The sequence below is a fragment of the Coturnix japonica genome, chromosome 2 (assembly GCF_054131305.1).
Source record: "Coturnix japonica strain WE chromosome 2, WE-NBRP24, whole genome shotgun sequence".
Lineage (NCBI taxonomy): Eukaryota > Metazoa > Chordata > Aves > Galliformes > Phasianidae > Coturnix > Coturnix japonica.
In genome coordinates, this window is record NC_140664.1 from 107,645,747 (window position 1) to 107,658,269 (window position 12,523).

The 12,523-nt window shown below is 34.3% G+C and overlaps 1 protein-coding gene across 13 annotated transcripts in view; it reads left to right on the plus strand.

The window, feature by feature from the left end:
- The window catches only part of TBC1D5 (TBC1 domain family member 5), a 283,840-nt gene that overhangs the window by 110,863 nt on the left and 160,454 nt on the right, over positions 1-12,523 (plus strand). For all 13 annotated transcript variants that reach the window (XM_085538429.1, XM_085538430.1, XM_015853783.3 and 10 more), the window contains one exon: positions 313-444. In XM_085538429.1, the coding sequence (XP_085394555.1) occupies positions 345-444 (100 nt within the window). In that variant the 5' untranslated portion in view covers positions 313-344. The remainder of the gene's footprint in view (positions 1-312; positions 445-12,523) is intronic.

A 12,523-nucleotide genomic window follows, 5' to 3' on the forward strand; every position in this document is an offset into this window, starting at 1 on the left:
CATCAATTTTCTGAAAGATGAGTTGAGATAGCTAGAAAAGGAAGGAGAGAGGCTCCTGCCCCAACTTACAGTCCTTCAAAACAGTACATGCATTTTATTTGCATGTGATTGTTTAGAGGTACAGTTGCAATTCTTTAGGACTTCAAATAATAAAGTATTTGAAGGGAAGTGCTATTATTCTTCTATTTGACATCTAATGGTGATTTTCCGCCTGGAAAGTAAGGAAAGGTTTTTAAGAATTTCAAACAGCGAGTTGTGTTATTGCAAAGTAGTTAAAGAAACGCTAAATGTTTGTTTCTGCTTTTCCTCCAGGTAAATATCCTTCAGTGGAAATTATTGCCAATATGTATCATTCTGTATCTGAAACCAGTCACCCTTTGCAAGCAGAGGAACAAGAAGTAGGCATTGATCCCTTGCAGAGTTACTTGAACAAAACAGAGGAAGGTGAGTTTTGTATTTCAGTGGGGATTTTTTGTTTTAACTTTTTACCTAGAAACACAATATGTTATGATAACTATACCTGTCATAATTTGTTTAATTTTCTCAATGAAGTTGGCAAGGAAACTTAAAGAACAGTTCATGGAGTTTGTGTAGAACACTCTGACACTAATGAAAACCACAAAAAGTCAACTTTCAATTACAGACAGAAACAATAGCCAAATGTTTAATGCTCTGTAATCTTTTTTCAGTCATAAACCAAACACAGATTTCAGCATAAGAATATTGAAATAAAGCATGGCTTTGTGTTCCTTTTTGAAAGATGGGTTCTTTCACATTGCTCTGATTCCAAGGTCTTTTCCCTGCTTATTTATTTAAACTGTGGTAAAGTGAAATGCATTATTTCAGAAGAGTTTATAGAAATAAAAAGGATGATTTTCATATTTTTTGTTTGACTCTCTTTTTTTACTTTAAAAAGTACTGAAAGTTGAGGTATAGACTCAATAATAGAAGTTACTTTGTAACCCAATGTAAATTAATAAAATGCAGTATTTGGAAGACTCTAACGAACAGTGAGAGCAAAATACTGGTGTAATGCAATGCATGTTTGCATTGCTTGTCTTTTCTGATTATTTGCTTGTGGTGACAGCGTAGTTGGTATGAAGTGATAAGCTTAACAAGAAGCCAAGATCCTTGTCATGAAAACATTCCTCAAATACTCAGTTATACACAATGGCACCTTAACTACCTGTAATTTTCCAGTCATTGAACACATGTGCCAGGAGGGCAAACTAAAAAATGTGTTTTAAATTACTGAGTTGAAACAACTTTGTCACATTTCTTAAGTCCCTCACCCACATCAACCATTCTTTGTGGGTGTATCTGTCTATAAATCTTCTGTTTACTAGTGCATATTAAGAAAGCTATGTCAAGATTTGTTTAGTCATTTTTACTACTTCAGTTTATAAGAAGCCGATGTGTTGCTTTAAAATACATGGGTAAAACTTCATTGCTCCTTCGAGGGTTTTTTTTTGTTTGATTTTTCTTCATGGCTTTATAAAGCTTTTTCAGTATCAAAAAGTCAGAATGAACATCTAGGGGAAAATATTTTAAAACCTGATGATTAAATGAAATTGGTTTTCCAGGTCAGTGTTCTTATTCTGTTATATTTGACATCTTAACAATATAAAGCCATATTGGTTTGATAAACTAAGAGCATTTTTATAACTATATCTAGATACTTGAAAATAATCCTTTGCAATAACCTAAAATAATATCCATTTTCCTGAGGAAGTATAGTTAGCTTCTAGTTTACACCAATCAAGGAAGATGAGCTTTTTCTTCTGATTTTTTTCCCTGAGAATATTGGAAATTCTCTCGACTTCGTTTCAAGGAAAATCAAGATTTTTATCTTGTTAAAAAACACAGAAATTAATTTTAGCCTTTACAGTGCCCAGAGAAGTGATTAGTTACCTTGCCTGAAAAGGTTTCTCGTTTTTATCCCAACCTTAACATTTCTATGACATACAAAGTTATTAGTATTGAATTGATGTTTAAAAGTGCCATTAATTCATTTACCCCAAATGTTCATTAACAATGTAAATGTATGCTGATGTTCTATGAGACAAGGAAGTGACTAATGACTCTTCGCACTAACAACACTTAAAATGAATAGAAACTTTAGATAGCTAATCTTGAAGTAATCAAGACCCTCATTCAGCTTGGCATCTCTGTATGCTCTAAAACAGCTGTCAACTGTTAAAAATATATACACAACACCACATACGCACATGCGAAGATAAAGATATGTAAATACATGGTTCCCCAAGTCATAAAGGTTACCAACTATGGTACATTTTTGATGTTCTATCTATGTAAATATTTTATATAAAGCATCCATTTCATCTTCGTTTTTGTGGTGATTTTTTTTTACTGTGAGACACATACTGCATTTTAATTTGAAATTTTATATATCCAAACTAAACATTTGAAGTTTTAATATTTAATTTTAAATAAAACATACATTTAGGCAGTGTTACGTCTTTGAGCATCAAAGTATAGCGTCATTTTTGTCCATCTGGCCTGGTTACAAGTTCAGAATAAGGAAGTAATCAGTGTTTTGCAATTAAAGTATCTAACTTGAAACAAAGTAATTAATACTTAGGAGATGGATGGAGATTGTCTTAATTCATACTGTGATGTATATGCAGCCTTCTGCCTATGCAGTTTTCTAACAGCAGCTCTGCAGCACATTTGAAAATTGCATGAATCCACATCTCATTGAAGAAAAATGTGAAGTTCCACTTAAAAATACTATAGGATACTGTAAGGACTGGGAAGATGCAGCCATTTCTTGAATACAAAAAAGACCTTACAGAGTTGAAGTTGCTTGAATTAAGTGAAGGATTCTAGTGTGTTTTTAAGCAAGCACACTAATGCTTTGGCTAGGAAAAACTGATGGATGTTCTGTATAATACTGTAAAATACCAGGACATGTTAGTTGTTTTTTGTGGGTTTTTTTTTTTGAAGCTGAGCTGAGTGCTTAAAGGAGGATTACCTTGGAGAGAAAGTTATAGAAGTCTTCACTGGGATGAAGTAATAAAGCATACCACTGTTAAGTACACTGAAAATAAGTACATAATAATAGAGCTAGTCTGATTTGCTAATGCACGTGAAGGGCTGTGTTTTTAGTGTTTGCAGCTGATACTGAAATGTGATGTAGAACCGGGAGATGTAATGTCCAGTTGAAATTGTCTCTTAGGCACTCATAGAAAAGAAACCTTAGAAATTTGTGAATCACTGTCGAGTATAACTGACTGGAAAACAATATACATAGATTAGGTTTTATTCATTCACTGTCAGCATGGAAGGCTGTCATGGATGGGATTCCAGAAAGATGTTTATTGAGTCTAGCAGTGTTCATTGGTTTTATTAAAATTTCTGTGAAGTTATGGAGAGAAAATGTGTTTTATTTAGGATACGGCTGTTAGCACAGTGAAGGGCAAACACAGAATTCAAAGTATTTTTGAGATTTTAGGTAAGTGTCCTGTGAATAATAAGATGTAGTTCAGCATGAAGATTTAACGTTGCAAATGTAACATTGACAGATAGAGAGTTGTCTATCTGAACTAATAAAACTAGAACAAAATAGATGAGGTAACTTTAGAGAAAGATCCAGGCATTCTCAACAGCCCAAGTTTTTGTTTAACTGTGTCTCTTTGAATGTTGAATTATGATGAATCATGAGAATGTGCTTGTTTTCAGTTTTACGAAGTCAGAATGGGCTACAAACTACGTTTGTAGTTAACAGTCAAGATTTTTCTTATTCTCCTGCAATACTTAAAAATTTAGAGAAAAAGAGGATACATTATTTCAATTTTTTTCTGATGGTTGATTTAGTCAATGTTATTTTTGTTTGGTTTTTTATTTCAAGATAAAAAATGCATGTTCATTGCATATATGCAATCATGCATGATTTTAAATTGCATTTTTAATAACTAGCAAAAATTATGAGAGTGGGGTTCTCATTTTTGTAGCCTTATAATTCAAATGGCATTTTTACTAATTTTAGGAATGTTTTATTTGGGTTTATGACTTCTGGGTCTTGGTGTACTGTTGTTTACATGCTTGAACTTATACCTTTTTTCCTTACTTTTGACTACAATAAGTTGGCTTTATATTAATACTTTTTATGATCAAACAGTTTCCATGGTATTGTTCATTTTATCCATTGTATTTTTATGATTCTTGTCATCTTCATCAGAATACTATGGTGAATCTTATCTTTGTTGTCTTCAGCAGACACTGTAAGCACTGAATATAGGAAGGGAAATTTCAGAAACTTTGCTCTTCTACTTACTCCCTCTGTGCTTTATCTAACAAATACTTCGTTCATTTCAGGTTAATATTACATTCGAACAGATTAATTAGGGTAACTGTTTCTGAGCTGCAGTAAATTTTTACTCAAAGTTATAGAACTCTCCACGTTATGACACAAGTTTTGAAGTATGTAGTAGGTAGTATTCCCATTTCATTCATATAATGAGAAAGTTGATCCTCTAAGGACAGACTGGAACAATGTGTTTAATACTCTTCAATTTAATTTGCTCAATATCACAATTAATACAATTAAGGTCACTTGAAACTATTAACGAATTGGGTAATTTACTTTAACAATGTCAGTGTGTTCTCACAATTACATTTGCTTTAATTAGTGTACAAGCTATTATTTAATAGCATACTTCAGATAGAAAAATGTAATGTGCTCTTTGTTCTTAGTAGAAGAAAAGGGGAAACCTTTAATGGGTGTGAGTGTTTTAAATCTGCTATTCAAGGGGTGTATTTCTTGTCTAATGGCTTTAACTGGTGGTGAGAGCAGAGAAGGATGGCATAACTGGAAGGATAAAGATAACTATTAAAGTGTATGATTGATATTAATCCAGTTGAAATAAATCAGTTGCCCACCTCAAACTTACCATTGCATCCCTTGTGATTCTCAAGGCTGTCATGAAAAAACAGTGAGATAGTAGAACATTCGTGTTTCTATTTTGACCTTATTCTGTGAGTTTCCATTTCTCCTTTATGAAGAATTCTGCTGTTCTGGAATACTACTCATTACCTTGATCACTACAGAGTGTTGCTATATAGAACTATACCTTACATCATAGTATGAGCAACTTGATGTTTGTCATGTTCTACAGAAAACATGTCAAAAGCCAAGGGAAATGAAGTAACAAAGTAAATGTTCACCTTCAGAGAGCCAAATAAGAGGCACATGCTGTCAAGTAATTTCCCCAGTCTTTAGGTATAATTCACATCAGGCCTATTTTGGTCTCAGCTACATTGTTTTACAATCATTCTGGAGTTAAGAGAGTTATAGGTGGCAGAAAATTATCATCTCCTGTTCAGTCAATAGCTATTCAGTGTTGTGGGTTGGTTTTCTGACCTTAAAATCCTCCTTAGTCAGGTTGCCCTGTATGGCCTTCATCCACATCTGTGTATTGAGAGGTCACCTCAGTGGTTACACGTATAAGAAACAATCACAGAGGTCCAGACCTCTCCATGTGAGAAGTACTTTCCTAGGTGAAAGCAACTGAGAAAACAAATACAGTAAGTACTCAGAGCTTCATTAATTTTATATCAAATATTTTTCTACAGTGTGTTGTATGACATCATGTGTGTCACGTAATGTATGTTCTTTCATCTTCTCTCCAGGGAAGGAAATGTATGTGAGGTATAGCATTGTTTTTAAGAGGCTTCACCATACTCCAGCAGCATGGCTTTTCCTAGAGCTCATTGTTCAGAGCTGCTGGGGCTTCTCCACCCAGACTCTGCTTCTCCATCACAGGCACAAGTGTGAAGATTGGGGGTGTGCTAGAGAGAAAAGTAATGTCTTTGGTTTGCTTTGTATTTGATGAATAAAAACAGGAAGGTCATTATGTCTTCGAGCACCATATGCTGACATAACAAGCATTTTAATATTAATTTACTAATAACAACTGCTATTTAGTTTGCTTTCAGTTGAGTAGCGACAGGATTGTAGTGACAAAGGTTATTGAAACTCAACACTAAATCTTGAGCTAAATCAGAGTAGAAGTCCTTGAACTGAACTTCTTTCAGTGCCTGTTGGTCCAGAGTGGTTGGAAACAAGCCTGGTGTACTCTGTGGCAAACAGGCTGCTTGCTGCTCACCTTGGGCGTGAATTGCTGCTGTGCTGCCATACATTTGCATAAGTGAAAGAAAGTTGTCAGCTGTCATCCCTTGAAACTGATTGCCTTGCTGTAAATGCCTGTTTTAGGAGCCTGGTGTCAGAGGGTGGTTTAGGTGCCCGTAGCTGTGATAGTGTCTGTGGGTTGCCGGAATCTAGGGCCTGAGTTTTCTCTCTAGAAATATCTACTTTGATGACTTCACATGAGTTGCCTGCTATATTAATTCCAGTTTGGAGATTATAATGTCTCATAGATAACCAGCATGAGCACCATGTACAGAACCTGCGAACAGTGGTTTATAAAGATATAAGAAAAGACCTTTTGGTTGTCCCTATCTGTAGAAGCAGAATAAATCTAAACTGATCACTTTGAAAGTTCTCCTTGGCATTGTTGCACAGAAAGTATGACCTACCTCACAAGTAACACTGGAAATCCTCCTCTGTTCAGTCTTGTCAGCTGGGAGTTTTGAGTTCTTTCCAGATGCAGGCCTGCCCAAATTCTGGCATAAATTACTTATCAGCCTCATCATTCTCTTAACTCCCCATGTCCTTACTTAGGGAAATGCTGGTTTCAGTGTTTCTCCTAGCTTCTCCCAAATCCGGGTTAAAGCTCATCTAACTGGCTCTCATCTTGTTTCCTATTGTATGTGTAAAAAAACATATGTGCTATAAAAATGAATGGTGCAAGTTGAATGAAAAAGGAAGTTTTTTTTTTTTAACTAAACTTGATATGCTGGTTGGAGCTTAAAATACTAAGCAGAAAAATCCATTTTAACTGGAGTAATCTCTTGACATTCATACAGAAGAATCTTTTTTAATAAAAACTTTATAAATTTAATGTGAAAACTACTTCATTATACAGAAGTCAATGGTGAGAATGAAATCGTTATGTGAATATTTTACTCAGATTTGATGTAAAAACGTAGTATGAAGGCTAGTATATGTAAACACTTCACATGTTAAATGTTTGATGCAGTGATCAGATTATGTTAAACGGTTCTATCTCTTACATATGGAAAAGGCAGATTCTCTTAATGTAAAAAAAAAAATTGAACTGTACAAGCTTGATTTTCTTTGTGTGTGTGTAATAAAAGGCTAGTAAATCAGAATTCTAGCTGAGACCAGCATGATTGGTACAGGATAATAATTAAATGTTTGTGTTCCCTTCTGTCCTTACATACAGAAGACTGTAATTTACAAAGCTGTTTGTAAATTGTACGCAGCTAGCTGATGTTACGTACCTCTGCACCTGAGATTAAATGTATGTTTAAACATTTTGAAAGAGTTACCACAGATTTGATTGTGTTAGAAATTGATTTTTCTATATAATGGAAATCTGTCAGCATAGACAGAATCTTTCCTATCTTTTGTATTTGTGGATGTTTGTAAAAATCGGAATTTCTTGTTTTAAAAATTGAAAAGTTTGACATGCTTTTTTTTAAAGTGATATCACCAAGTGATATTGCAAAGTTTCAATTATTATAGGCTTTTCATTAACTTGTAAGCTTTTTTCTTCATCCACTTTGATCCCTGTCATTGTCCTCTGTGCACATGCAGAGCTCAGAGGCATGGAAGGGGAGAGGAATAAAATACCGGCATACCAGATAATTTTGTACTACTTAAAGTAAGTTAAATGTGTATTATTTATTGACAATCTGGCCTTTTAACAAAGAAAAATAGGCCTATGGTTACGTTGCCACTGCTACAAACTAAACAGCTGATACTTTAATGAACAACATACTGAGGGCCATCCAGGACATAAGGCAAATTAAGCAGGTTACAAACTGCATATCTTCTATTTAGATATAGGAGATCTCCCCAGCTCTGACAATTAGCTCTACTGATCAGGCAAGCAGACAGACAGAAACAGAAGGAGGCCATTTGTATCAATTTGAGGAACAGAACTAGTAATGAAGTAAAATATTCCTACCAGATATTTTCAACTCTGCTTTGGATCCGATATTTCTAACTGCTGGTTTCATCTTAACAATAACAAATAAATAAATATGTGCTGCTTAACAAAAGCATATTTTCTCTTGTTTACAAATTGAGAGCAAAGGAATAATAATACTTCTAACCTGGAGGGTTTTTTAAAAAGGGGAAAACATTTTCTGGACATACAAACAAATACGGATCTTGGTAACCTGACAGCTTTGTTTAAACGTTGAATTTGAGTTTCCTTTCATGAAAATCTTTTCAAAGTACAGCAATTCAGCTGTGAAAACCTGAATACATTAATGATGACAAAGAACCTCTGGAATGAGCCAACATTTGTTTTTGTTCTTTTACAACATTTCCTGATGAATTGCACATACAAAAAGTGTTGCAGGTTATTTTAATTTTCTTTTCTTACTTTGATAATAAATGTCTCCGCTGTTTACCTTTTCAGTTAAGGTACCTTATTATTACTAATCAGCTTTAATTATTTATAACAAAATGACTGTGAAAGATTTTTCTTTGATGTAGAAAAAGTCAGGGACCTGATCCTGATCCTATTAAAATTAATGGCAGGGTTCCAAATGGCAGTAAAGGCAACAAGCCTGAATGCCCTTATTGCTTACATGAAGCAATAATTCAGCCCATGATACTGAATTGTGATTCAGTGTTTTGGATTTCCTTAACTTTGGGACTGTCTGGATTTCAAGCATTTGGTCCCAAGATTTGACTGCTCAGAAGCAAGAGTGCATATGACTGTTAAAGCCCTGATCTTCATTTTGCACATCAGATATGAAGTAATTGAAAATATATATATATTTATACAGGATAGTTGTAGACTGTCTTATCTCTAAACAAAAATAAAGGCTCAAACAGGGGGAGTGAGAAAAATGTGCAGAGACTTACTACTTTTATTTGTATTTCTTTCCAGCCAACAAAATAGCAAACCAACCTAATCTAAAACAATAGAGCCATGTAGATGTAGCATTGAGCAACATGGTTTGGTGGGCATGGTGGGCTTGGGTTGATGCTTGGACTTGGTGATCGTAGAGGTCTTTTCCGTACTTAATGATTCAATGATTATATGATTTTAAATTATACTGAATATGAAGTGAGTTGTATCAGACGCCTGTATGTGAGATGATGTTTAAATCATTTTATATAAGTGAACTCGTTCTGGGTTTTGTTTCTAAATATTTGAAGCTTAAGATTTGTATTTATGTGTATCTACACAGACATTCTGTGGGGGAAAAAAAAAAAAAAAAAAGATTGAACACTTCTGTCAGAGTCTAGAATATGTTTTAGTTATTCATGAGTACCCCTGTTTGGGTGTTTCATGTCAGAAGTTTGGGTCACTGCATCAGTAATCATGTGACTATAATGTTTCAAGTGCAGCACCGATGACACAAAAGGAGATAGCAAAATAGATTTATTTTTACTATTTGTGACAATCACACAATCTTATGATGCAATTTATGCCCCATAGATTGATCTTATAATAACACTCTATATTCTCATGCAATCAGAGAAATCTGAAACAGGCAGAATGATGGACCTGATTCATACATGAAGTCAGGTTCAGAAAATGAACTCAGATCATTCAAGGTTCAGAGAGCTACTTCAGTGACCATGCTGTTCTTTATTTCATGCTTCCTTTGAGTCAGGTAGGTAATTCACTGAAAAAAGTCGTAAATTTGGTACATATCAGAGTTCACTCACAGCGTTTTCATGTTTTGTATACAAATTCACAATAAATACGTACCTGTCAGTCTTCATGAATTTCAGCTAAAAGTATTTTTTGTAACTGTCGTATGGAAAATATTTTCAAAGAAGCAGATCAGTGCCACCCTTTCAGTATTATAAGTAGTCAAATAATGTTAACATGTTTTAAACATGTTAAACTATTCTCTAAACTTTGATAAAACATAGCAAAGTACAGATGTATACATTAGTGTTACTATGAAAACATGTTTTTGCCACACATTTAAGGAATGCTGCTCTAATGTGGTGAAATAGTTATCAAGGTTGATTTGGTTTTATATCATAATTTTCTCTCTTGACACTGCTAGCTCCTGCCTTAGAAAGATTCAAAATACTAGAATTTCCTAAGAGAATTTCCAAAGTAAGCACTGCATACTGCTCTTACTGTTTCGTTATGCCATTAGGTACTGTGGGCATTGACATACTGTGTTGGCTTGACATACTGCTCAGTGTCATTTGTGAGTCAGTTAACACAGTGCTAGCTTCATGTTTCCCCTGCAACTTCTCTTGAGGTAAATGAAACACCTGTGTCTTGGATATTGATTGGAACGTATGTGGGAAGGTTGAAAATCAAATTTAACTTCTGTAAAATATAATGACCACTTAAACAAAAACAACAACAACAACAAAAAAACAAAAACAAAACAAAAAAAAAACCCTTGCTCTAATTTTCTTGTTTTAAATGTTTTAAATCTTAAGTCTGTGGAAACAGCTGGTAGTTAAATGTTTCTGCTTGAATACTGGAGTGATAGGCAATAATATATAAACTGGAATAGGAAGTCTGCACTCAAATTTTTGAGCAGATCCCAGTCTCTTCAGTGCAAATGGGGCCACATAACCAAAATACTATCAATAGCCCTGTGTGATAAATTTATCCACAAAAATTTTGATATTCCATTACAGATTATTATTCTTGATCTTCCTAGAAGTTAAAAGGCACAGACTTCATGCAGCTAAAGCTTTTATGGCAGTGATAATTCTTTTCTTCTGAGAAACTGGATTTATAATGGAATCAGTGATTTAACCTTAGGAAATATGAACTGTTTGGTGTTTCAGTGCTAAGTGCAATGGAAGGAATAGAGTTCTTGTGTAATACACTTGACACTATAGTTTTGATGATGTGAAAACATCTGAGTTTCATTATGATGAATGCATACTTTCTGTATGCAAGCCATAGCATTTGAGGACACCGTCATTGCTTTTGTTTACTTTTCATTTGGAATATTTAAAGGGTGGAGCAATGGAACATAAATCTGTCCACTAGTGGACATTTCTACTTTGCGCTCAAATGAATTTTCATCAAATTTGATTTGATGACTGGTGGCCAGAGAAGATGCTATCTTAATGGAAGAGAGAAGCAAACTGAGAAACAGGACCACCTCCAAACTTCTGTGACCCAGTATTTACTCACTCTTTTTGAAGTGCAAAAAAAATACTGCTTTGCAAATATATACAGTACTCCATTCTGAATTATCACAGCAAGATTTCCACAAAATTATCACAGAATGACAGAATCATGGGGGGTGGAAGGGACCTTGAGAGATCAAATCCAGCCACCCTGCTAAAGCAGGTTCCCTTCAATAGTTCACACAGGTAGGCATCCAGACAGGTCTTGAATATCTCCATAGAAGGACGCTCCACAACTTCTCTGAGCAACCCAAATCAGCTACAATAAGAGATTTCATTGCTGGGAAATTTTGTAGCACTAATTGTTGGCATTCTAAAAATAATGCTCGTGCAGATTAGTTTGGTTATTGTATTTCTTTGAATAGAAAAAAGGGATGTAAGTCAGATATTGTACTGTAGAAGATTCCAGTTCTGTTTTGGGATTCTTGTGACTAACCAGTCAGAACTTTTATTTTTAGTATTCTGGAGTTAAAATTGAAGGTTTTCAGCATGATTAATATATTTTATAAAGTTGGATTTAAGATGAATATGTGACAGTTTCAGCTTTGGCAATTGCATGAACTAAACTTAGACCCTTGTAACTGCTTCATCAAGAGAATGTTTCTTTAAAGAAGTTGCTTTGTAGTGTACTTCTATCAGAAGTAAGTTTCCAATTTGGAAAAATACTATACAAAGCCTGTATTAAGAGCTCCATGACTCTTTCTCATTTACTTAATTTCTGCAGGGAAAAATAAATAAGTAAATAAATAAATAAAAGTCTGCTGTAAAATTTCTTTTCTTCTCTTTTCTTTTTCTTTTTTTTTTTTCTTTTTTTTTTTTTTTTTTGTAATTTAATATATAAATATGAATTTCAGTTGGATATTCTTCTAACTATGACAAACTGCTTCCTATAAGATATGGAAAATTTTGAGGATGCTGAGTTGATTGTCAACTGCTAATATATATACAGGAGTAGCTCTAAGAGTAATGCCTCTTATTTATTTCTGCGGAAACTACAACATATTCAAAGAGAACAGTAGCATTATTTGATTGAGCAAATTCTCAGCTACGAATCAATGTTCTCACATCTACTGTTTGGTCATTCATAAACATCCAGCATGTGTTGGATTGTTGGTGAATATCAATGGGTACCATTTTTTCCACATGAAGGAATTCAGTTCCACACCTTTCTTCATGTGCACTTCCATGTCAGACATCATTCAGGCTGCCCCTCAGCTGCCATCTGTCACATGTCAACAACATGCAATGGAATATTGGTGGAAAGGTTCAACTTCT